Below are 27,852 nucleotides of genomic sequence, written 5' to 3'. Positions count from 1 at the left end.
CAACTCCCCTGTCATGGGCAGGGATACTTTCCACAAGTCCAGGTTGCTCAGAGCCCCATCCAACCTGGCCTTGAACACTTCCAGGGATGGAGCATCCAAAACCCCTCTCAGAAAATCCAGTGTGTTGAATGCTGGACCTAATCTCGTGCAGAAGGTGGGTGATGCTTGCCCTGTTCAAAGGTAGCTCCCATGTCCAGGTTCCAGCAGATGGCCAGCAATGGGGCTAACTTACTTGGGAGCTGCAAAGCAGCTCAGGTGCTGATTTGAGAGAAATGGCAAAGGAGTGAGAATTAAGAGGAAGGTAGTACCGGGACCCAGTTGCATACCTTGCCTATTTCCAGATTGCAGTGGGACTACTGGATCTGTGAGAGGTCATTGTCTCATGTGGGAAATTTTCTGCAGAAATTCCTTTCCCTGTGCTCTCGCTGTTAAATGGGTTACATGAAGGATCACAGCTTTTAAGGAGCAGAAGTCTGGCCCCTCATTAGGAAGACTGTAAAACAGAAATTGTATTCAAGACTTGAAATGCTGATGTGTAACAGCTAAAACTGGTAATATTGGTATTGTTTCCCAAGATGAAACATAATATGCTGGCCACTGGCTTTGAAGAGTGATTGGGAGTGGGATTCACTCATGAATGGGTTATTATGTCATAGTATGCTGTGATGTTTCCATTATTAACATCTATAAGCTGTATCTACTATGAAGGTTTGGCTGAGTGAAAAGCAATGTCGCTTTTTTGCTTATGTGTCTCTTGACATTTCAGGGTGTTTTCTAGTAGGTCAGAAATCTCTGTAGATCAGATTCACTGGCTGCTCATTTCATAGGGTGTTGTAGAGTCTGTGACGTCTCTGATACATTTAGTTCTCTTGTTTTTCAGTCCTCCTATTGCTAGCAGCAGGAATGTGTGATGTATTGGAGTGTGGCCCAGCCAAAGAGCTGTGTAGAGAACCAGGGATATGTGCTTTTGAATGGCAACTCCAGCTGGGCCACATTTAGCAGCTCAGGTCAATTTGACCTGACATAAATTGACATGTTCTGTTTGTATTTTCTGCAAACTGATGGAAACGGCAAAAAATAAAAATTGAACAACAAACTTTTGTAAAAATACCAGTTCCCTTTGGCCCAAAATTGAATGACAAATTCCAAGCTATCTTGATTCACTGTCAATTTGTCAAAGGTGGGTCATAAGAACATCTGTATTTCCATGCCAGTGCAGTCCTCTGGCTATTGTAACTTGAGAACTGCCTTTGTTGAAATTTAAGGTTTTTGACCATTACCTCCTGCTGGATTCATGTAGTCAAGTTCTGTCCAGCTGACAAGAGATCTCTTTGGCAATCACAGCCTTGGGAAATACTCCTTTAGACAGTATGATGTGAGGAGCAGTGATGCTGTAATAACCTCACACTGCAGAGAGAATGGTCTCTTATAAAAAGGCACGGTCATATTAAAAATTCACAGTGGTGCACTCCACACCCCCATTATAGGTAATTACAGAGGATTTTAAATATCTGATGCTAGTTGGCAGTGTACAATACCCTGTCAGCAGCAGGCACTGATTTGTAATTTAATTATCATAAGACATCCACCTGTTCTTTTGTCAAATGAAGAGTAGCATTTCCGTGCAGTGATGCTTTTCCCTCCAGAAATTTGAATTAGTCCTTAGAGAAAGGTTTCTAGGGAATGGGTTTTTTTTCAAGGACATTTGCAGGACCCCATCAGACCGGGATGATGGAGATGAATGAGGCATTTCTGCAGGAGTGTCTTAATTCTGGTTTGGTATTTTCAGCCTTACCACTGGCTTTTTGCTGTGTCAAGCTGTTTTGGTTCACAGCTGAAAGCATTTCAATGAAAAGATGCTGTAGGAGGAAAGATGTATGAAAATCAATGAGTTTGGTGCTAAGAACCTGAGGCAAACCCATAGAAGGATTGACCCAGAAATTCTCTAGGCTTATATTTTGTGAATAAGGAGAGGCTGGGCTTGGGATAGGAGGGAGACAAAGACAAATAGAAGACTGGAAATCTGTTCTGTAAACTATTCAGTTGATGGCACGTGAACATGGATATTACTGAAGTTATCCTGGGCATTTATTGAATAAATAGATCGATTCAAATTATAAAGCAAGTCTATCACTGGAGATCCACACAAGTGTTCTCCTCTTTGGGAGCACAGGGCTCAGGGTGAATCAATTTCCTCTGGGCTTTGACTCCTGTTTATGCAACAGCTACACTGCAGTGCGGTGATGGGGAAAGGACTTACTGATGGTCAGAGATGTTCTCTCTTTAAGGCCACATCACACTGCTTCTGGCAGTGTAAAACTGCAAAAATGATCTGGAAAGAATGTTTTTTATATATATACACACATATATATGTGTGTGTGTGAATATATGTGTATATAATCATATATGAATTATATAGAATCAAATTAATCATGTATAAAGAAATACATAAACATAGAATGAATCATAGACTCATAAAATGGTTTGGGTTAGAAGGGACCCTAAAGATTCAACCCCCTGCAAGGGTAGGGATGGCATCCACTAAATGCGATTGCTTAGGGCCCCATCCAGCCTAGGCTCGAACATCCCTTACAAGGATAGGGCATCCACAAACTCCCTGTGGAGTTTCATCCTATTCTAATGGTTCATTTGATTCATCACACTGAGGAAGAATTTCTTCCTAATATGTAATCTTAACCTCTTCCAGTTTAAAACCATTCCCCCTTATCCTGTCACTACATGCCTATATAAAAAAATCCCTCTCCCTCCATTGTATAAGCATCCTTAAAATACTGAAAGGTCTCACCCTGAGACCTCCTCTTCTCTAGGCTGAACAACCAGGCTCTTTCAGCCTATCTTCATAGGAGAGGTGCTCCATCCCTCTGATCCTATTTGTAACCCTCTTCTGGATCTGCTGCAACAGGTACAGAGGAGGGAATGTCTTTCTTGTGCTGAGGACCCCAGAGCTGGATGCAGTGCTCCAGGTGGGGTGCCACAAGATCAGAATACAGGGTGAGAATCATTTCCCTTGACCTGCTGGCCACTCCTCTTTTGATGCATCCCAGGATGAGGCTAGCTTTCTGGGCTGGGCATTCACTGTTGGCTTATGTCCACCTTAGCATCCACAAGAACCTCCAAGTCCTATTTTTCAGTGCAGATCTCAGTCCTTACAGTGGGAGGGACTCCACTCCTCCCACATCCACCCAGAAGATCAGGAACTTGTAAGAAGTGGGAAGCCTCTGTATATATATGCATATATTTTTTTGTAGTAGTTTTTGTATGTAGTTTTTGTATGCAAAACGTTGTCAGCAGGACCAGGACAGTGATTTTCCCCTGTAGTCACCAGTGGTGAGGCCACACTGCACATCCTGTGTTCAGTTTTGGGCCCTTCACTACAAGAAAGACACTGAGGAGCTGGAGTGTGTCCAGAGAAGGGCAACAGAGCTGGGGAAGGGTCTGGAGCACAAATCTGATGAGGAGTGGCTGGGAAGGTGGGGATGTTTAGCCTGGAGAAAAGGAGGCTCAGGAGGGACCTTCTCACTCTCTACAACCTTCTGAAAGGAGGTTGTAGTGAGGTTGGTCTCTTTGCCAAATAACAACTGTTAGGATGAGAGGAAACAACCTCATGTTGTGCCAGGAGAGATTTAAATTAGACATTAGGAAAAATTTTGATACTGAAAGGGCTGTCAAGCATTGGAACAGTCTGCCTGGGAAGGGTTTGACTCACCATCCCTGGAGGTATTTCAAAGTTGTGTATATGTGGCACTTGGGGACATGGTTTACTGGTGGATTTGGCAGTGCTGGGTTGAATGGTTGGACTCACTGATCTTAAAGGTCCTTTCCAACTTGAATGGTTCTCTGTTCTATAATGGAGCTTCTTATGGCTTCTGTCATTGCTGTCTCGTCTCCTTAAGAAGTAACCACTGGACATTTCCATTTTCCCCATTCCTGAGTTAATGAGATGACTCTGGTATTCTGCTCCTATTTCTCCTAATTATGTTTTAGCAAATGACTCACTTAAAAGAGGATGTCTCAGAGTAGTTGTCTTTTTAGAAAGAGTACTCACTCGATTAAAAAAATAATTGATTGCTTGTGGCTTAAATGATCTGTGTGCCAAGCCTTAAATGTGACATTGGCTGGAGTGCTATGTATTAGACTGATGGCTTCTTGCCCAAATAATATTTGGCTAGTGCCAGTCATTTCATATATTCATTAATTATGTTATCTGAAAAGTGAATATGTGAAGGGCTGCAGGCATATCCCAGAAAAGAAGAAGAGAATAAATCATGTCACATGTGTATTCTGAAAATAATTGGCAAGTGCTGAAACATTTCCATACATAAGATTGAAGGCAGGAATACACTGGGGTGGTTTCCTTAGGAGGAATGAGTAAATGAAATAACACTCCACAGCTGAGTGGTCAAAGTGAAGTGGATGAGCAGCAGAGAGGTCTGCTGCTTGGAGAGGTCTGATTTGGGATATTCTTGTACCTGAACTTCAGACTTATTTTTCTTATATGGCCATACAAATAAATCTTAGGCTTCTATCCAATAGCCCCCTCCTCAGGACACAACTGGGGGGATGGCACCTTTTTACAAAGCATTCTGGCTGCAGAAAAGATCAGGTAATTTAATTTAATTTTTAGGGTTATATTCCTTGTTGTTACAAGCTTCATTTGGGATCTTGGACAAGCCCCTCATATTGCCTCTCCATGGAGAAGAAGGGTATAAGCAAAGAACTTTACTGCAGGGGAATCTTCTGTGAGACAGTGCCTCTGTGGAAGAGTGTGTGTGCTCTCCAGCATCAGAGTACACACTGCTGTGTGGAAAATAACTCAAGTATTTTGCAGAGAGGGGCTATAGAACTCTGCTTCCTAATACACAGGGATGTGAAACGTGATCTGACACTACAGCTTAGTTGATCAACATCTCTTTTTCTTCATTATCAGGTGTCATTATCAGTGTGTCATCTCAAATGTCTATTTGATGGTGAAAGTCTTGTGTATCAGTGACATATACTACAGTTCTCTCTTTGATACAATGGTAAAAAAGAATGACTCATTCTCTCCAGAATACACTAGGAAATCCAATGATTATTGTCTACTGTATCATATTATTTTTGTTATTCCACAATTATATTAAAATATAGGAATTACCTTCTAAAAGCTTATTTGTTCTTTCTTGATGTTTTCTTCCTCTAGAAATATCGTTATCAAGATGAGGATGCTCCACATGACCATACTTTGCCTCGTTTAACCCACGAAGTGAGAGGCCCAGAACTTGTTCATGTGTCAGAGAAGAACTTGTCTCAAATAGAGAATGTCCATGGATACGTCTTACAGTCGCACATTTCTCCTTTGAAGGTAGGATCCATACAACTCATGCCTTTAATCCTCAAATACGAGAAAACCCATACCATGAAATGCCTGGGAAACTTATTTTGTTGTACAAACAGACAAGCTGCTTTCTGAAATCTATCATTGCAGATTGATTTTCTTGTGATGGGTCTTTAAGACTCAATGTAGTGGAACAGGTGATAGTTTAGTTGACAGAGCATTGTGTAGAGATGTGAGCTTTCTGCTTTGAGTGAAGCCTTTGCTCAAGTAAAAATAATTCCTGGCAAATTAGCCTGGTTTTCTGTACATTGTGAAAGGAATAATGCTGGTTCTCAGCCTCAATATCATGGTGATTTTGAAATGGCAGACTTCCCTTCCTGATGATACTTGTTCAGAAATTAAAAAAATACTGTAAATGTAGCTAGGTTTTTTCATCTCTCAGAAAGCTATATCAATTTCACAAGTTATGTCTGAAAAGGGAGCTCATTTGCCTCTATTCATATCCTTGCTGCTCAAGCACTTGCAGTTTTCTGCGGGTTTTGATGCAATTCAGAGTGCTGTAGAGATATCTTTCTGTTAACTAAGGCAACTATTTATAAAATATAGAAGCTTTAGCTGTATGTAGGTCTGGTGTCCTCTGATATATCTTGTTGGGCAAAAATGTTTCTTTCCCTTCTGAACCCGTATAATAACCAAAAAGGAATCCATTCCTTAAAATTTACATTTGTCCTTTAATAAGAATGCAGTGGTTGGAAAATATTCCTAGAGCTTCTCTTGTGGAAGGAGCATAGATGCAGTGATTAGCATGATGGGTTTTCTATTTTAGTTTCTACTAGGCCTGGGAAGGGGGGAAAAAATAATATTCTTTACTAGAGGCAGTGATGTTCTGGGTAATAGTTTTATTCCAGCAATTATCTAAGCAGCAAACAAGGCAGATGGGCTTTGCTCCCTCTGGTGCTCAAAGCCTGTGAAATGGGCATTGCTTGCCTAGCACAGTGTTTACAGTGTGGTTACAAGTGAAAGGAAGTGTTTATTATTAAAGATTGATGTGAGTATAGCTGGTGTTCATTGAGCCTTCATGGAATAGCCATGCAAATTAATCTTTGTCCTCTGCTCTTGTTGGTCCTGTGTTTAGTTTGTATGATGCTTGTCTTTTCAGGTTTTAGCAATTTTCTGGGTGACTTACCTGACTTTTTCTGCAGAAGCCAACAGTACCAAGCAGTGATAGATCTTCTTGTGCTGAGGTTATCACTGTAGTTACTTGGAAAGGATTACCTTCATGAGGCCTCTGTCTAGCATCAGGGAAAAATCACAGACCAAGCAATTTCTGGCCTGGAAAGGAAACAACCCTGTTCCTCTAGGACTCCTTGAGTATTGTGATTACAGTGGTGTTTCTTGTTCATGAAGGTCGAAACCAGATATTATTCTTCACATTTGGAGACTTTCAAGTAAGGCTACATAATCCAAGCTGAGGGTGTAGCAATGATGTCAAAAAGCTTGCTGTGAAATGGAGGGTATCCCCACATATGCACAGTGCCTTGAAACAGCTCCCAGTCTTATTTGCTCTTGTAACAGGACAAAGTTGTTGTCTGCTTCTGTTTTCTGACGTGATGGTAGAACAGGAGCTGCATAGTATTTCCTCTTGGAAATCAGTGTCTCCTGCCATATTGGCAATATATATGGCAGTAAGAGTTGCCATATTAAGAAGTTCTCCCTTCAGCACAAGGATTTTTGTCTTTGACTCTGTCCCTTTCCCTTCTTTCCTTCAGATTCACAGTGTCTTATATCTGCCACTTAATAGTCTCATGCCTGTCATTTAATCTAAATTTAGCTGTTTGTCTCATCAAATGGTTTTGAAGTTCCTGCTTCCTTTCCCCTGCTGTCTATGTCCCATCTTTTAACCTTCAGTAGAGAATTAGCTCAGGAGGCTGGAGGAATTCTTCTGCTAGAGCTCATGGCATTGTGTTCCCCTTCCTATCTGAAACACCTGCTTTGGACTCGCTTTTACTGTTGGCAGTTGACTGAAATCCCTGTTCAGAAGCTTTTGGTCATAGTGATTTCCATATAGTTGAGAAATAGCATTGTGAACACTCCAAAATCTAGTCAGAATTAGTTATTGTCTTGAATTAGAGACTTTCCAACCTACAGCCTGATATTATTAAGTATTCTGCCATCTTCTCAGCAGTATTGTGTGAACATGGCTGCAGTGAATAATAGTGAAAACTGCTTCTCTACCCACAGCACACCTTCCTAGGGCAATGTAAAATACTGGATTCTTAAAGATTAACTGGAAAATAATGCCTGCAATTTAAATATTTCATGACACTGCAATCGCAGCAGGATAACGCTGTCAGGAAACTCCACCAAGAGCTTTTGACTTGTTCTGCCTCACTTTTCTGGTTAAAGGTCAGAGCATTTAGTGCAAAGGGAATATATGTATACATGAAAGTCATGAGTCTGCTTGTACCAAGTGCTGAGGAATGCATTTGGTGCAGTTTCTGGTGCTGGGAGTGTGACTGTTGGAGTCTGTGAATGGTCAGACTGGCAAGTCTCCTTAACACCAAGGCAGGGATCACATCATATCCTGTGTGCCCTTAGGACTGTACATCTGACCACTCACCCAGGCCAGCAAGCACATTGGCTGCCTGGTTTGGTGGGGTTAAGTCACTGCCTGGCTGCATTTTACTGCCTGAAATTCTCTGTAGGGACTGCAGCACCAGTCTGCACGTCTCTAGCGAGATTTGAAGCAGTCTTTTATGTTTAGTGGCTGCATGATGCCCTGATGAGAGGATGATTACCCAATATTTGTTTTGAAATAATATCATAAAAAGAAAATGCTTGAGCATAAAAATAATCTAGTTAAGAAGCTTTGGAACCAAAATGTTGTCCCAAGACCAAGCCACATGTCCATCCTAATCACATCACTTTTCCTAAGTGACTTGACTTTGGCAGAATAAGAGTTGCTTATTTCCATATGTTTTTGTTAATTTGGAAAGAAATCTGCAAAGATCATGCTGTTATAAAACTTCCCTTTTGGGGTGACTCCAGCCCTCACAACTGACCAGTGCTCACTGCCATCTGTGGAAGCCATAGGTGTTACATCCTGTCTGTGCATGTAGACAGCTTGCTGGCATCACCCTGCTCCCCAGTTCTCAGTGAACATCTCAGTTTGCATCCATAATCCACCTTGTCAGTTTGAGAACAGGCTTGCATCGTTACAGAGGGAGGTTTTGTGGATGGTTGAAGTTCAAGCAGAGAAATCATGGGCCTGTCTATTCCCCTGTGTACATCTCCAGGTAAAACACTCCAGGGATTCTTGAAACATTTTCTGACACTCAGAATGGAAGCATTCAGTTCTTATATTTATTAACATCCATGATTCAAAATACCTGATATGGCCCATGTTTGCATACAACAGGTGCATCTTAAATTTTCAAGTATACAAATTCTTAAAGAATTTGGCAGTAATTTCATATTTCAGGTTGTGTGGTTTGATGTACTCTATAAACACCCTAGTGGAGCTTATTGTTATTAGATTGGATATTAGAATTTAGAAGAAATTCTTTACTGTGAGGGTGGTGAGGCACTGGCACAGGTTGCCCAGAGAAGCTGTGAATGCCCCATTCCTGGAAATATTCAAGGCCAGGCTGGATGGGGCTTTAAGCAACCTGGTCTAGTGGAAGGTGTCCCTGCCCATGGCAGGGGGCTGGAACTAGATGGTCTTCAAGATGATCCCTTCCAACCCAACCCTTCTATGATTCCATTATTCTATGATTATTGATTACCTCAGGAAGTTGTTTTGGAAACCAAAACATAAAACTTATTTCCTTCAACACCCTTGCACTTGTTTCATGTGCTGAATAATAAGAAATGTGATCCTCATACAGTCTGAAAATCTCTTTGAGGCACACAGATACTGTTTATGATAAATACTGTTTAGAAATGTGAACAGATTTTCTGAAGTTGAAGGTAGGCATGTTTTTCTTATCTTCCAAGTACCTAAAATCTAGTATGCACTAGCCAGATTACTCCCTTTCAGAAGATAATGAGCAAGAGCAGTTTTGCTGCAAACCAGACCTTCTTTTATTTTCTGTGTCTTTTTCACTTCTTCACCTTATTGTATTTTGCATTAACTTTGCTTTTCTACTTCCCTGTAGCATTTCATGTGCAGTCAACTTAGTTTTGAAAAATGCTTAATTTTAGAAAGCTTCAAACTCCTGATAAAGGTTGATCTGCTTATTAGTATGCAAAAGATAAAATTTTCAACAGCTTAAGCAACTTTGAATGTCAAACACTGAGGTTGTAAAGAAAGTTTTCAGTTACGTGGATGTATTAACATTTGGGAAAATGCTAGCATTGCAGAAGTTTTGTTAGAGTTGACATATTAAGATAATAAATGTTCTTTTCAACTTATGGAGGTGATGGAATTGCCTTTTAATAATCTCTTAAAGGAAAAAAGTCTAGTGTAATGGAAAGGGAATTTAAAATAATCTTCTTGCACTTCCCCTTGTTTGACACGAGATGGTGTAGTAAGCTCAGAATTCTTTGGTCTGCATCTGTAAAGCTTCACAATATATTGTTGAGAATTTTCTTAGATGCCTTAGAAAGAACTAATTCAGTAAAAAGTGCCTTGTGAATCCCTGGTGTTTTGGGAAATCTGAATTCAACACAGATTTCAAAATCAGAGGCACAAGTTCTGTCTCTAAATTAAACATGTGTCTCTTCCCCTTCCTCCCAGGAATAGAGCTAATCAGTGTTCATTAAATGAATGATAACTCTGGCTCCTAAATTAATCTTTCTAGTATTGTTGTGATGTTAGATTTATTTTTGTTTTTCAGTGTACTCCACTTTGTTAAGATCAGCTGAAAAATAAAAATCCTTGTAAGGATCTCACATCTCCTTGGTTGTCTCAGCATTTTAAATATCAGGCTATTCCAGCTATCTCCATTTCCTAATTTAATGCCAGGTTCAACTGTAAGCATCAGTGGAAATTGAGCAAAAACAAGTAACCAGGTAAATAACTATCCTAAGCTAAGTTACTTTGAAAGAGGAATGATCAGTAATGATCATCTTCAGTTACTTTATCTTTGATAGCCTCATTTTCTGGAAGGGGTCACACTGGCTATTACTCTTTTTATTTCTGTCCCAGGATGTTGTCTTGCAGCTCAGCTGGGTTGCTGACAGCTTGCAGAAAGTCAGGATTGATGGAATGACTTTCCAGTGGAGAGAGGAGAAAAACTATCTCTGCATGGAACAAATGGGCTCAGCAGTCTACAAAGTTAAGGTTATCCATGAATTGGCATTTGTACAAATTGCTTTACAGAAGGAGGACTGCATCTCCCAATGCCAGAGCACATAGATAATTTTTAAAATTTTTTTTTAGTGGCAGGAAGCCCTGTCTTACCCATTACTTGAGTCATAGAATCATTTAGGCTGGAAAAGACCTCTGAGATCATCGAGTCCAGTCTCTGACAGATCACCACCTTGTCAACTAGACCATGGTGCTAAGTGTCACATCCAGTCATTTCTTGAAGAGCTCCAGGGATGGTGACTCTACCACTTCCCTGGGAAGTTCATTCCAATGTTTAACAACCCTTTCATGAAGAAATTCATTCTAATATCCAACCTGAATCTCCTGTGGCCCAGGTTCATTTGCCTGGGAGAAGAGAACAACCAGTACCTGACTTTGGCCTCCTTTCAGGTGTTGTAGAGAGTGAGAAGGTCCCCCCTGAGCCACCTTTTCTCCAGGCTAACCACCCACAGCTCCTTCAGCCACTCCTCATCAGGCTTGTGCTCCAGACCCTTCCCTAGCTTCATTTCCCTTCTCTGGACACACTCCAGCCCCTCAGTGCCCTTCTTGAAGTGAGGGGCCCAGAACTGGACAAATAATTTGAGGTGTGGCCTCACCAGTGCCCAGTACAGGGGACAATCCCTGCCGTGCTCCTGCTGGCCACACCATTGCTGATCCAGGCCAGGATGCCATTGGCTTCCTTGGCCACCTGGGCATTGCTGGCTCATGTTCAGCTGCTGCTGACCAACACCCCAGGGCCTTTTCCAATGGGCAGCTTTCCAGGCATTCTTCCCCCAGCCTGTAGCCCTGCCTGGGGTTGTTGTGCCCCAAGGGCAGGACCTTATAAAACTTCATGCTGTTGGTCTCAGCCCATCAATCCAGCCTGACCAGTTTCCCCTTCGGAACCTTCCTACCCTCCAGTAAATCAACACTCTCACCTGTATTGGTGTCATCTGCAAATTTACACTTGGTCCCCTCATCCAGATCATCAGTAAAGGTATTAAACGGGACTGGACCCGATGCAGAGGCCTTCACACCATAAGTGACCAGAAGATTCTTTGAGCCTCTCTGTATCTAGTGTGGGAAGGATGTTTTGTTTCTGCTCCAAGGCAGATGTCTCTCTTTCCCAAGTCCTATCTCCTAGTGAGTGCGTAGTATCCCTTGAATGTCCATCATTCTTCTTTTTATTCTCCTTAGTGCAGGAAGGTCATTCCTGTGAAGGCTTCTGGAATCTGTCCCTTGCCCTTTCCTGTCTCTAATGTAACAGCTTCTCCCCACCGCTGGAGCTTTCCCTGTCCAGGTGTGAGTCAGACCTCACTACGGTGGTTGCTGTGCTTGTCCGACAAATTAACAAAGATGGGGAAAGAGGCTCTGAGGATGAGCCTGGATGATTAATGATTCTGTGAAAAATGTATTAGCCTGAGCTTCCTGGAAACTGTCATAAAGACTAATTTTTTGTGTCTAAAAATGTAAATTAGGCAAGAGCTATTTATTTCATGAATTAACATTGACTTCAATAAAAATTGAGTTTTGAAGACAATCTGGATAAATAAGGTCAAAATATTATATAGCGCTTTTTTTGGGGGGAGGGGTTTGTTTTGTTTTTTCAGATACAACAGTCTCATTTCACAATTCAACAAACTTCAGGACTATTTTTTTGATCGTGAACTTTGTATGAAGGACCACAGTCATGCCCTGGTCATGGGTGCTGTGAAAATAACAAAGTCCAAGACTCTCCTGATGTTGCAGTGGGTCATGTAACCTGTAAATAAATTTGAGATATTGCTGCCCAGAGCTGGCAAACAGTATAAGGAAATCCACTCCACAGACCTGTGTAGCTGTTTTGAAACATAGAATCACAGAATGGTTTGGGTTGAAGGAGACCTTACAGATGGTCTAACTCCAATCCCCTGCCTTAGGCAGGGACACCTTCCACTAGACCAGGTTTGAGCAATTGCAGGGAAGTCCTCTGCCGAGGCAATGTAAATACCCCTAGCTTCCAGGGAACCAGGTTTGCACAGAGAAAGCTGGTTGCTACAGCTTTCAGCTTTACTGTGCCTGATGGTCCTGTGTAAATGTAGCTCCTGGTGTTTTGGGGGGATAATCTGTCTGGGGCAAGAAACCACATCTATTTTTCCAGAGCTGCGGAGATCCCTTAATTCCTATTACTGAGGAAGAACCCTATGATAGAGATGAAGTTCAAATAGGGAAGAAAAAAAGTAATGATTGAATTTACTTTAATTTCTGTGGCTGAGGTTTGACAAAGAGTTGAGGCAGTGTCACAGCACAGGCTGTTCTTCCTGCACAAAGATGCTGCATTTCAGAGGCTCTTTAAAAGCTGTGGATGACTGAGAGAGGCTGAGGTTTTGTTACATGTCAGGAACAGCAGTCTGAAGTTTTCTCTTGCAGTTACAAAATTAATTGGGGTTATATAGAGGACATATTAATGTATGCATGAATATATTAACGAGCCATCTAAAATTTAATCTTGCATCCTTTTCTTTGCTTACACTGACTGCATTTCATAAGTATAGCTAATCTGCATGAAGCATTTTTTATCCCCAGGATGGCTGAGCCCAGTAGCAATGATCTTATAAGAATACTTTTGATCACTGCCCTGGTAGCTTCCTAGCTTTTGTGTTTTGGAGTTGGTTTTGTTTTGTCCTTTTTCCCTCCCCACTCTCCTTTTCAGTATGCAGTCACTGGCAAAGCCCCATGCTGCAGTCAGTCCGTCAGTGGATTTCACTGAATATTCAGTAGGTTGCTTCATTAAGACACAACACTTGTTACATGTTTAATCATGTACTGCTTTTCTCTTGTCTCCTACTGTAACAGCAGATAAGCATATATGATACATCTGTATCTGTAATCTATGTTTTTTAATATAGAAATGCAATCGGATTAGAAAGAGAAAAAGAAAGCTCACAAATGTGCCTGTGCCTGTTCCTGCTCTTGAGGAAGTGGCAAAAGTAGCTCTGAATTTTGATTCTATTTCATTATGTTTCAAGGCAAAATAAGAAGCTTATAGATTAGCATTTTGAGTAATATTTTGTGTCTCATTTTCATGTGGGTAGGAATGTCTTTCACTTCTGAGTCCTTGTCTTACTCTAAAGAAATTCCCAAAATGGTACAAAAACTGAGTGTAACAATGAAGAACAGTTATTAGTGAAGAACATTTTTTTGGTTTTGTCATCACAAAACCCATTGTTCTGCGTGCTTGATGTTTTGCCTTGGCTTTCTGATTGATGGCTTTCCACATGATTTATGTAGTTGCAGACAGTATCTTGTTATCTTTCTAGCTTCTGACAGAATAAAAAAGAAACCAAATAAAATTGCTTCTGTCGGTGGGTGATTTAATTGGAGAAATCTCAGCAACTTAAAGTAAACCTCAGGCATTGCAATCCTTTATTTTTTGGCAAAATAAATGTTGTCCTCTGATAGACACAAGCAGAGCAAGTTCTGACAGTATCTACTAGTGCACTACATGTTGTTAGACTTGCCTGAAGGACGAAGACAGAAATTTTCAAAGGACTTTGAAAATATTTTCAGGCTATGGACCCTGTTTACTTTACACGGGCCTCCTAGGTATTGAAGGACTTTTCAAATGTTAATCTGAATTGCTGTTTCAGGAGATTTTCTGTGTTCCTTATCTACTGGGTGCTTTATCCATTAGTATTAATTAGCTGATTTATCTTTTTTTCTTTTTGAATAGCAGGTTTCTTTTTAACAATAGTCTTGTTCCTGAGCCTCTTTTCGGTTTGGTTTTTCTGGGGGGGCGGGGGTAGGGTGAAGCCTGACATATTGCAGCTATTCCTGACCATGTCTCTCACATATAATCAAGTAAATAGGAAGTTCCAAGAATCCTTTTCTCTCGCTGTCTTTCTCTAATGCTTTGCGTAGTACTAGTTATTCCTTGCTTCCCTGTAATTTTCTGAGTTGTTTTTCCCTTGATATGTTGGCCATGTGAAATACTCATAGAGTATAAAAAATACTGAGAGATGGACTGTTATACAGAGGGTTTTGGGGTTTTTTCCCCCATCTAAAATACATGAAATATATGCAATAAATCCATGGAATAACTACTAGATGCTGTGAACATAGGATTTGTATCTTCTGCATTTCTTTTCTCCGAGTCTAGAAGTACTAGAATATAGTAAAGTATCTGTAATGATGTTTGCCACCTTTCCAAAGTGTTTTGTGACCTACTGCTGAAAAGTGCAATAAAGCATCTTGGTGTTATTAGTCAGACTGTAACAGGAGGGATTTTTCTCAGATATGTCAGACAGGTTTAACACCAGTTGTTTCCCTAAGCTCAGTAGCTGAAATGCCCTTCTGTCAGACTTTGGCTACTGCTGACACTTGGGAATGTATTCTACAATTTAAATGAAGTACCAAAGTTCCAGGATACTTTTTCACTGAGGAATATACTGATAATTCACTCACTCAGTGGAAGATACATGTGTTTATACATCTGATGATGTGACACATCAGAAATGTTCTGGCTTTTGTCAGTACCAGGTGTAAAAGAAAGCAGCAGTTTGCAGTTCCAGGAGCTCTGGATAGCTGCAGCCTCCAGGATGAAGAGAACAGAATCTCTTTAGTCAAACTTTATGAAAGAGTATCTTGGCAGCCTGACCAAGAAGTGCTTTAGCTATTTCCAAAAGTTTTAAATTCCTATTTCTCATAGCTCTTATTTAATCTTGCTGTAATGTAGTTTTGTGGACTATGGAGCTGTGAAAAAACCAGAATTTTGACATTTAAAAGAGAAATCTTTCTGAACTGGCTATTACTTTCCAACTCTTTTCAAGAATCTGGTCTAAATAAGAGTTTCTGAGATTGTCATTATGTGACATCTTCACAACCTTATTATTGTGTGACATCATCTCCCTGCCCATGGCAGGGAACTTGGAATGTAATGATCTTTAATGTCCATTACAACCTGAACCATACTGTGGTTCTGTGATTCTTTGATCTTGGTATCAGTGGCTAACTGAGACTTCTCAAAAGATAGATCTCTCTCAAAAATATTTTTAAATGGGAAATGCCTTTTGCCATTTGGTTCCCTTTAATCCATTTCAGAAGATCATGTTACTTGCTTTTTAATAGTCTTTTAAAATTGCTACTGAAGCTGGTGCAATTTGGAATAATGTCAAAAAATTAGTCAGCAGTCTTGATGACTCAGGTGGCTTTTTTAAGATCTGCATTGTTTACTAACTTGAGTTTTCACAGTGTTGTCTTTCCTTTCACATAACATTGTTTCTTTTTTTCATAGTTAATCAGTGTTCCTTTTCCCTGTTCCTTTTTCTGACTTACCTTCAGGATCCATTCCTGTATTTCTCCTGGTCTTACCTTTCTCTTATTTCCATTCCTACACATACACATGGATCTTATTAATCCTTCAAGCCACCCATGGAGTACAAATTTGTACCAAATTTGTGAACGTGTAATGATTGATGCCCTCCTGTACAAGACAACTGCACTCTTATGGATCATTTTGCTTCTTGGCTGCTTAGAGAGCAGAAGCACAGCACTGCCTGTCTCCTCTTTGTTGCACATGGACTTTAAGAACAGATTTTCTTTTTTTTCTTGCTCCTGAAAGGTGGGTTCTCTTCCCCCTGAACAAAAGCAATGTGAAATACAGTTGAATATTATCGAGTCTAGTGGATCTCAGTTGCCCACTGAAATGGCAGCACTCTGGGCAGCTTTTATTCTATTAAAACTTACAGAAACTATAAGCCAAAAAAACTGCAATCAATTTTTTAACTAACACATTCATGAACACCAAATTGCATCTATCTTCCAAATATGAACAGAATGAGGCTTTTACATAGATAAGAGCTAGAAGTCAACTTTTTAGATTAAAGCGTTTTCTGTAAAAAATGACCACATTCATTCTCAAAGAAAGTGGACAAAGCTGATTTTTTCAAAGCCTTCCTCCCACTACAGTTTTAATATGTATCTGCCTGAATTTTTTGCTTCCCCACCCAAAAAAAGAAGGATCATTAAACCTGATAATAGACTTAATAAAATTCCTATAATTGATTACATGACATTGAAAAGGCTAAAAAGAGTAATGGTGTTTTTACAGCAAATAAACAAATTCTTACTTTGAAGTCTGAGTCACAAATTGTGCCTTTGATCAAGTGGATGAGCAAATGCCAAGCAGGAAAGTAGAATTTCAGTGATGAGAGCATAAAGAGTTATATTAATTACTGGGAATTAGCCAAAATAGCACTAAGTTAACAACTTTACACTTTGGGAGTGTTAAAGTCCAGTTTCTGAAGACCACACCTTCAGATGGTTTCACATTGAAATGGCTGCTGTTTCCTCTTTAGGAATTCTGGGGCAGTTTGTTTCTTTCACTGTTTTGCAATAAATCTAGAGATTGAGCAGATCTGAACTGAATTAGAGATTTCAGCTGAAACTGGGTTATTTTCCTAACTGCTATCTTCATAATTTTACTTCTGTTTGGAAAAGCCATTATTTTTTTGTATTCTGGAGATGTTGATATCTACTTAAGGCAAATGTGAATGAGAACAGTAAAGTGAACCCAAGGGCATTTTCATACTACCAGTGCTTCACTAATACCTGTAATGTCAGGGAATGTCTGAAATTTGGCTTAGGTTAAAATACCTAAGACAGATTTGCATTTCTGAATGTGCTGTTTACCTACTCTCTCCTAAAGATACTGGGCTTAGGGAATTTTAATCCTGTCTCTATTTTGGAGTTCAAAGTAGGCCACAAAGACTACTAAACCATTGTACCTCAAAGACATTTAAAAAAAAAAAATCTGTCCAAAAAGGCAACAATCAAGCAGGCAGAGCATCACATTAGTATTTATCACAGAATCATAGACTATTCTGTGTTGGGAGGAACCCACAAGGACCATCAAGTCCAACTTCTGGCCCTGCACAGGACAATCCCTAGAATCAGACCATGTGCCTGAGAGCATTGTCCAAGCACATCTTGAACTCTGCAAAACTTGGTGCTGTAACCATTTCCTTGGGGAGCCTGTTCTAGTGATGTTTCTAAACAGAGGAAAAGCAGTCTTGAGCAAAGCCATAGAGCACCAATACATCAGTCTATCATAGCTACTAGAGAAGGTGGAGTGTTTGAGTTATTTTGAAAAACACAGTTTCCTTCTCCTGTGTACTGGGAACTTCCACACCTATGCCTTCATGTGTGCCTTTGTTTAGGGGCTGTACCTTCCTCATTTGAAGACTCTAGCATCAAACTCTTCTTACAATGCAGCATACAGAGAAGCTGGATAGGGATTTCCTAATGTCTGGATATTAGAAAAACTTTGCCACTGAAAGGGTGGTCAAGGATTGGAACAGGCTGCCTGGGGAAGTGTTGGAATTGCCATCCTTGGAAGTGTTTAAAAAAAAACATGCAGCTGTAGCTGTGGTACAAAGGGACATGGTCTAGTGGTGGACCTGATGGTGTCAGGGTTAATGGTTAGACTTGATCTCAGAGATCTTTTCCAACCTTAATGGCTCTGTGTTTCCCTGAATAGGTTTATCTTTCAGAATGACTTAGAAACCCTCTGTACTCAACTGGATGATAGAGCCATCGGAAACACACATCTGTGGCTTTCCACCTTTCATATAGTGACTTTATCACCAACCTTTTTTCTCATACTTTCTTTTCTCATCCTGCTGAAGCAGGATGACTCAGCAGCTGACTTCTATGCCAGGTCATTATCTCAAACCAAAGGGGATCTGAGCCAGCTTGGAGCCACACGAAATGCAGCAGGGTAGAGAAACAGGCTGAGGAAAATACAATTTGGGTTTTGTCCCATTGCTCTTTTTCTCTCACTGTCCCTGCAAATTTTTTTTCTTCTCTTTCTTGCTTCCAGTACAAGGCTTTGTGAGAAAACGTATTTTACAAATAATATGAATGTGAGGAACTGTGAGAAAGGAGTCTGGCAGTCAGTGGCTGAAATACACATAGGCATGTGCAGCTGGGGAGAAAGAGGCACAAACTGTTAAAATATTTGAAAAGATTTTAGAGCCTACATTTTGCTACCTTGCAGTCTGATTTGACTTTGTGATTATTCAACTGCTCATACCCAGAAAACTGACATGTCTGCAATGTTGTTTAAAAATATTTCTTTTGACAGTATTCACTAGGGTGAATATGGTAATATTAAGGGTAAATATTAAGGCTGAATAATAGAGAATCTGCTGTAAAGCTGCATGCATAGAGATCATCTCACATTTACTGGTTTTTAAGTCAGTTATAGCTATCTTAATACAGGTAATTCTGGCAATTGGAACCCAGGTTTTATTCCAGTTATTCAATTAAGCTGAAATTGCTTGTAATGTAGTACCGTAATTGTAGGAGAGGCATCATTGCAAGATGGTAAGTAGGTGAGATACTAATTAAATTCTTCTGAACTTCAATAATTTAATATTCAAAGGAGATGCTCATTGCATTGCCTCTGGAGATTACAGGGGAAGAAAACGGAACAAAAATAGCAGCCCCCAAATGATTTTTGCTGGACGACTCTGAGTGAAATTTTGGGTTTGTTAGTATTGCTCCACCATTCTGGATACAAACACAGTGGGTCATATCCATCTGTGGGTGAACACTCTGCAGACTTCAGTTAGTTCATGTGTGGGTGGATAAGTACAAAATTTTCCCAAACACTGTGAAACCCAGGGGTGACGGTGCTGTTTATATATAATCTTGAAAAGCTGGATTCTTTTATATTCAGGCTTTTGGGAAAAGTAGGTTTCAGCCTAATTTAGGCAGGAATACATCTCCCTTTGATTTTCAAAGAACTGTAAGTCACAAACTCTTTTAAATTCCTTTTGAGAATCTCATCTGATAATAAAATGAGAGGTGTGGGAGAGGATGAAATTCATCCATTCTGTAGCATCATGCTGTAGCATATCTCAGATTGTCTTATCTTTGCTATATCAAGATTTTTGACCAGGTTAGTGCAGTCCTTACAGCTCCTGAATACATCAAAGCACATGTGCCACTGCCCTTCTCATTATAGCTCTTAGTAATGATCTAAGCTAGACTGGTCTGGAGATTCCTCCCTAGATGCATATTCTTTCCAAGCCTCTTAATTCAATCTGAATGATGATGATTATAATTTAGGTTACAGTGTTACCCAGGGGCTCTGATAGCAGTGCAGGGCCCCATTGTCCTAAGCATCGTATGGACAAGGAAAAGCTTTAATGTTGTGATACCACAGAGCTGCCCAGGCTAAAACCAATGCAAATGAGCAAAAATTATTTGGAATTCCTGCATATATTCAAATCTTATCTAATAATCTCTCTATTACAATCAAATTATATCTACTTTTAAACTAGTGTATAATTCCTTTGCCATTTCTTTAGCTAGAGATGTTTCATATCTCAAGGCTGAATTATAGACCAGTGCTATCTTGTTACATTTATTGGCTTTTTCCTGTTAGCACTGCATGAATGCTTTCCATTTCACTGTGTGAGAAACACATGGACAAGTGTACACATTTTGGGGAAAAAAACAAACAGCCTTGGTGTTAAAGAAAAATGGTTCTGAGAATAGAGTCAGTAAGAATCTGCCATGACTGTACAATGTAGAAATTAGCCCACTCCAGCTAGCATATCACCATTTGCTTACTGTGTTAATCAATTAATGTCCTTGATTTATTTCTACACGTGTTTTTAACTGAGTTGATGAGCGTTACTATACTTTCAATTAGATGGGTTTTTCAACACAATTTTCATAATAATGGTTAGTGTAAATGAGTTTTCTTAATTATGGTAGGGCGAATGCCTTATTAAAAGGCTTGAGACATAACATAACAAGTTTTGGCACATCCTTGTGAGGACCCTTTGTTTTTAGGGACACCCATCTCCACCTATCTCCTCACAAGCCCTTTCTCTTGGCCTGCTGGGTGTGATATTGAAGACCTATGATGGGTGGACTGTCAAATACAAATTCTCCATAATTTTATTGGAGTATTGTAATATTATTTGGTAATGGGCTTAATACTCTGATGCTCTATGCCTTCTAAAAGTGCTGGTGGAGAGCGTCTTGGTGTGCTATAATTCTGTTCTCTGGCAGTGTCTTGGGGGCTACAGTGGCATTTGAACTGGCAATAAGACCTAATCAAGAAGAAACAAGTTGACAATTTGATGTGCAAACAGAAGCACCATCGGGGCAACACTTTATGGAAAGTCAAGATGCTGATTTGTAAAAAGTCCTTATACTCTGGAAATGCTTTCTCTTCTCCCAGAACTGCCTGTTTTCTTGAGCTAGCAGTCCCTTTCCCAGCTCCCCTTTCCCTATAAGATGTGGTCTGAATGACTCCTTTGACATCTCTGTGACTGTGGGGAGGAGATTCATTTGCTGAGGGGCACAGTGGCTACCCAAGGCAGCTGCATCTCCAGCAGTCTGGGGCAAGAATGATCATCTGAGGAAAAATGAAAAATATGGAGAAGACAGGAAATAATGGTTTTAACGCTTTTAGTCCCATCCCAAACTTAGCCTTTCTATGTACTGCATCTACCCTGCAGCTCCCACTTCACACTCTTTTGGCAAAAAAAGATGGAGAAAGTGGTCAGGACATTGGACAAGGGTGTTTTGCATTGCTAGCATCGCTCCAAGACCAATTAGTGTAGGGGCAGTGCTAGATCCTGGGCATTCCTACTCCAGTGACATTTTTTTTTCTGAACTGTTAAGGCCATGGAGTAGGAATCTACCACCCACTTGTCCTCATTGTTTATGTTACATCTGTGCCTACCCTTCTTTTGCAGATTTGGGATAATTGCAGAAGCAGTTGTAACCACTTTCCTCAGAGCTCCCAAAACTGTATATGTGCTTCAGGGGCAGAACCTAGGAGCAAAGAACTGTATCTGCTTGGTACAGTTTCTTTTCCAGAGATATGGGTAAATAGGTAGTTGGTATAATTTTACTCAAGATTTATATGAGCTGGTGGTGGTATTGTGTATTTGCAAAAGAAAAAAGGTAGACAAAAATGTTACTCTCTTACAAATAGTATTAATTAAGTAGAATTAGATGGCTGGTGGGTAGTTAATGAAAATGTGCAGTGCCACAGCTGTTCCATTTAGAGAACTGGATGACAGGAAATATTTATCTGTCTTTTCAGAAACTCTAGGGATGATCTCGGGAATCACACTTCAGAAAATCTGTGCCAGGTACTTTTAATGAGACAAACATAATGGGATTGTAACAAACAGGAATAGTTTCTCTAAAGGAAAAATTGATTTCTTTTAGCTTAATGGAATCTCTGAGAGTGTCAGTAAATTAGTAGTAAGTGGAAAAGAGGCTCAAGTAATTTATTTGTACTTACTAAGTAACTTTCACAAAGTCCCATCCCTCTAACATGCTAAGGAGAGAAAATACTTCTGAAAATGAAATACCAGGGAAGGTTACAGTGCCAGTGATCACAACAGCTGAGAGAAAGGAATGGATCACCTGCAGTATGGCAGAAGGCTTATGGCTAAGGTTATCCTAAGACAGCCTGGACCAGGGAAAGTCTATGCACATTTTGAAATCTTTCCTAGACAGTGCTATAGAAGTATAAATGTGATTATTAGCTAGATAGACACAGGGCAGTTTGCAGATGGGATACCATTGTTTTGGGCAGTGCAAAGATAAAGCTGTATAACATTTCAGATGAATTAAACAGAACTGGAAAAATAGGCAGATGATAAAATGCAACTTAGTAAAATATACATATCTACAGTGGAGAGGGAAATATAAATTACTCATAAATACTTAACTGATTGAATGTTCTAAGAATGACTTACAGCTTTGTAACCAAATCTTTAAGTCACTGACTTCACTAAGCAGAATTTTTACAAATGAATGGCAAAATTCAAGAGCTGAAATACTGAAAACATTTTCATGACATAAGAAGCTCTATTGCCTAAAGCTTTTAGAAATTAAAAAGAAGAAAAGGGAACACAGATTGCAATGGGAAAAGAAAAATGTCTTATAAACAAAATACTCTGTTAGACCATGATGATAATTTTTACCCCCTTTGATATTCTTCCCATGTTTTCATTTTCAATCAATTCTGAAAGGGGTCAGTAGCTGGAGAGAAAGTTCTATGACTTCCATAAAAGAGGCATAAAATTGAGAAAAAATTCAACATCTGGTATAAACACCAGTGAATTAAAACTGATTAAGTATTACAATTAAGTGACGGGGGAGTGAGAGAGAAGGAGCAAATGTGAAATTTTGCCACAGAATAAACTTCTTTTGGAACCAACATCTTACTAGCCATCAGAATTTAACAAAGCATCTCAGAGCCACAGGAGGGAAGGTCTTGTTTATTCTGCTGCTCATGGGTCTATTTCTTTCAAATCTGGGAATATTCATGAGCAAACATGAAAAATCAGGACCTTTTTAAAAGAAGATTAAAAAGCCAGAACATATGGATCATATGGCACTGTGCAGATGGATAGGAAATTATAAATTACTAAGGTTCTCAGTTTAACTGTGGAGCACAATGCTTGTTGCTGCCCCATAGATCTCACCCTGATAAAACGGGTCAGTGTTTAGAAGAACATAATAACCTCTCATACATAACCTTTTCAAAGCTGAACAGATTGGATGCTCCAGAAATCTGCTAGCTCAAGGGTAATTTCTGGAACCTGCAAAAGAGAAAAAAAACCCAGCTGCAACGTTTGAAATTCCTTCCTAAGAGGTGAACTAACACTCTGAGTTATTAGAAAATAATGAAGACTTTCTTTTATTTGTTTTATTTTTCATTCCTGAACTCAAAGATCTTATGGCAACTGAAACTGTCAGAATAAGTTACATTGTAAAAAGATTCCACTGGTATTTTATGGTAGGTTTTTATTCCAGAGATGCATGCTCATTGGACACATAATCAAAATAAAGTGATATGGTGCGTATCACTTGAAACTTCACTTGTGAACTTTATGATGTATTTTTATCATGCTCTATTTTTATCACACTCTTAACTTTAACATTTTTCTAACAAATACATCATTGCATTTGGAGAAAGAATTGCATTTGGAACATTTCTGTTACCTTTCTGCATCATTGACTGATGAGATCAGGTATTGAGGGAAACAAAACATATTTTAGTGAAATTAGTCTGGTTTTCTACAAATTTCACTTTAAAAAGCTGTTGATAATCTCTTTTTCAAGTTAAGTCTAAACTTCAAAACCCCAAGTAAATGAAGGACAAATTTTTGGGTGTCACCTTAGGGAGTGCACAAATCAATGGACAACTTCACTTGCTCCTGAGTTACTGCTGAAGACCAAATTAAATGGTAAGGTTTTTCCTGTTGGTTTAGTCTCAAGAAAGGCAACCAAACAAAAAAGCTGATCCTACAAGATGATAATACCTTCTTGTGGGTTTTGCTGCACAGTTTCATGCCTGTTTTGGAAGGAGATTGATGAAATTAGTAAACATTTAGTGATCTTTCTGAAATGTTTAGGAATTGTATAATGTTTAAATATGGGGAAGAATGATTTCTTTTTCTCAATTTTAAATGACATGGCTGCAACAAAGCTATACTTTTCAGCACAAAAATATAAAATCAGAGGTGCATATTTATTGTCAGAAACGACAGTTAAAACTAAGAATCTAAACATGGAGTGTTTAGCATGAGTACAGATGGTGATGTTTTGAATAGCAAATTTGCCACAAAGAGCTATTTCAGTTGTACCTTAAAAGTTTCAAATGGAAGTCAACAAATAATATCATCTGACTGAAGAAGAAAAAAGATGAGAAATTACAGTGTTTTGTATTGACATTTTTAATGTCCAATTTGTTTCAAAAAAGTAAAAAATAAAATATTTAATAGCTGCAAAATAATTTTGGACTCATTTTAAACTGGAATTCCAAATTGGAACAAAATATCCAAAAGTAAATGTAGGAAAAGAAATAATGTTCCATCTTCCAGACAAAAACTTCTGTATTGCATCGAATGAAATATTTCAGGTCTAGTTGACCTGATTTCTGTCTTTGTTCTGTTATTGAGTGAATAATCCATTATTTGCACGGTTTATGGGGAATATGAGAGAAAATATTCACAGACTTTCTCAGAACATATGCTGAAGCCCTTTTAGTTTTGAATCTTTCTTTTGATTTATGAAGCTAAAGAATAAAAGTTGCCTTCACACCTTAACTACAGAGAATTTCAGCATGGAGGGCTGTGAATTCTAGAACAGGAAATTCTTTCAGGGTCTGCAATGAATCATCTATGTCTGACTTGGGCAAAATATGAAATTTTACCACATAAATACTGCATTCCCATTGTGCTCTTGGCAGAATATGTTGGATTATTTGATAAATGTTTATGAGAGACCCCCTGCAAGAAAAACATGATACTTACTATTCTTGTTGCTATGTTTAAACTTTGTTTTGGAAATGTTTAGTGTTCCCCACCTATGAGGATTTTTAGGAGTAAGTCAGCATGTGTCCTTCCAGGACCATAGTCCAAGGGATGAAGATAATATGTCTTGGAAAGGGGAGAGAAGTACCATTTCTGTCCTTCTGCAAGTTCAGGATGAGTGGAACAAGTCTCTTGCCTTCAATATCCACATAAATAATTATATGTAATATATATAATTACTGCTTATTTGGGAGCGCAGTTGCTTATCTATCTATCTATCTATAGCTTTAAATTTTTATGTCTCAAGTTTTCAGTCTTTAAGTTTTGCAGCTGAGGTGTGTGGTGTGCTGCCAGCCAGCTCTGAGGTCAGGGTGATGTGCATTCAGGCAGTGGGGAAGCTCTGTAGAAGTCCCTAATGGATATCACATATGGTGTATTCCACTGTAGCTGGAATCCAAATCCTGGAATTACCAATTCATGGTTCTGTGAAGCTCTGCTGTGCTGCAGCCACAATGGTTCCAGTCCAGCCCTCGCTACGCCCGCTCACCCCTCAGCAAATGAGGGAAAAAATGAGGTTTGATCAGCTCTAAAAGGCTTTCTCAGGTCTTGTCTTCTGTCAACAGTTCTACCTACAGCACTTTAGATATTAAGGCTTCCTATATTTAGAGTAAAAGGAAGTGACAAAACTTCTATTTTTACAATTATAACATACTGTGCAGTTAATTAGAGAGGATGCAGAGATGATTTTCTGACAAGTACCTTATAAAATGTCATTCATAAACTATTTTCCTGAGTCATCTTTTATAGACTTTACCTTTCTAAATAGCTTGTTGGGTTTGTTTGTTTGTTTGTTTGTTTTTCAATTCCATGTATATGGTAATAGTCATGCCTTCCTGATCTTCATGACTTTTTGAATTAATGGCAGTAAGGGAAAAATTGAGAATCAGGCAAAATATAACTCTTGCCAAGTGTAAGCAAGTAATTTTAAAATATGGGGGAAAAAAAGTTCAAATAACAAGTGATGAAAGCAGCAAACCCCAAAGCATTTAATATTATACTTTGTTGTAACTCTGTGCATCCATGGCTGTCATGGAGCATATCTATATTTTGGCAGAAGTCCTGATTAAGTCAATGGGGATTTCAGCCTAAAAGCCATGTTATTGCTCATTACTTGGAATATTGTCAAAATTGCATAAACAGTGTTCCTTTTTAATTAGGCACCTGGTATGAAATAGAGTTTCAAAGGGAATTGTACTGATGTGTTTTAGATGAAAACGCATTTATTGCACAGTAGTACATTTTCTTTAGCTGTCTTTCATTTTGTATAGATAAGAGGCAAAAAAGGTTTAAAATTGTGTTGTCCTGATGGAAAAGCCATGGAGGATTACACTTAAGGGTCTTTTTTAAGATTTATTGTATATGAATGATTTGGAGAAATATGAAGCACTTAAAAGTGTTTCTGCTGGGACTTCTTAAGCATTATTCTCAAGTGTTATGTACATGACATTGCATATACCTTCTAATGTTTCCTAATTTTCAGGTGTGGCAATTTGATTCCCATCTTTCAGACAGAAATTCCTTCATCTGTTCAAAGCTTTCTATCTTTTCTAATTTCCTTAGGAAGGCTGAAAACCTGTTGACAGTTGTATTTATATATGTGTGAATCTGTGTGTATATGCATTGCATAATATGTTTGCAAAGTTTAAAATCTTATTTAAACAAAATAATCATGAAATCATAGAATCATTTGGGTTGGATGAGACTTTTATGATCAGCAAGTCCAACTATAAACCTAACACTGGGGCTATATATGTTTCTTAGCTGCAGCCTTTTAAAATAATCTATTTTTCTGCTCATGACAATGCGGTATGTGCTTCTTTTAGCTAAAACAGTCAAGTTGCTTCAGAAGGATGTTTAAAAAACATATTTTAACACAGTAAATGGGTAACACAGGTAATGGGTAACACAAGACGCAGAGCAGGGAGAAATGTATTAAAAATAAATTCACAGTAGATATAAGAAAGAAAACCTGGAACAAATGAGCAATTTGTAACAAACACTGGGGAGAGGATGAATAAATTGTTGTGAAAATTAAAGAAGAGATGAGGCAAACAATTGAAAAAAATAGAATAAAAAAATTTTGTTGTAACAATTTCATTCTACTGGTTTTAGTTCGGTCCTTCTTTACTCTTTCCATCAAAACCCTTTATCTCAATAGTTGAACTCACTGAATTTAGAGGTCTTTTTTCAATCTTAATTCCAGATTCTAATATCTGGTACAGTTTTGATTTCAAGACCAAAATTTGAAAAAGTGTAACTTTTGAAAAAGCATCTTAAATAGTATGATGCAAAAAGGAAGTTAGTTGTAAACTTCCAGCTGAAACACAGCCTCACAGTTTTCCTTTCATTTGGGATGAAATGGTATTTCATGCAGTAGAATCATGAGGTCATGGCTCATCAGTGAGTTACACGCATGTGTGCCACTGTAGAATTAGAGCCTCTGATTTCAGGCGGCACAAGGGAGGATCATACCCTTAATTCCACAAACAATATTAATCGATTATTAAATATCAAAAAGGTTAAGGACCTGTCATATCCCTGAATGTTGCATTGTGTTGTTGCTATCAAGAAATTACATAGATTCCAGGATGTGGTGAAAGACTCTATAGTTTGCTCTCTGTATCAGCTTTCAAGGAATATCCTTCTGCAATTGCATACCTGAAACCTTCTTATTCAACCAGTAGAGTCCCGAAGGTTTTGCACAGGCATTTATTTGAAACTTACACTAGCCCTTAGACTCCTTCATGTATGATGGATTTTTGTGGTAACTCATTCATAGGCGTTAGTCCCTGTTCTATTTTTGCAGATTGAGTATTCTAGGTTAAATT

At 38.9% G+C, this 27,852-nt stretch overlaps 1 protein-coding gene across 10 annotated transcripts in view; it reads left to right on the top strand.

Annotated features, from left to right (window-relative positions):
- DLG2 (discs large MAGUK scaffold protein 2) overlaps positions 1-27,852 on the top strand; it is an 890,387-nt gene that overhangs the window by 363,296 nt on the left and 499,239 nt on the right. For all 10 annotated transcript variants that reach the window (XM_030950072.1, XM_030950037.1, XM_030950029.1 and 7 more), the window contains one exon: positions 5,201-5,362. In XM_030950072.1, coding sequence (XP_030805932.1) covers positions 5,201-5,362 — 162 coding nt within the window. The remainder of the gene's footprint in view (positions 1-5,200; positions 5,363-27,852) is intronic.

This window comes from Camarhynchus parvulus, chromosome 1 (assembly GCF_901933205.1).
Source record: "Camarhynchus parvulus chromosome 1, STF_HiC, whole genome shotgun sequence".
Lineage (NCBI taxonomy): Eukaryota > Metazoa > Chordata > Aves > Passeriformes > Thraupidae > Camarhynchus > Camarhynchus parvulus.
The sequence above is the reverse complement of the archived record's forward strand: the minus strand, read 5'-3'. Positions and strand labels throughout refer to the sequence as shown.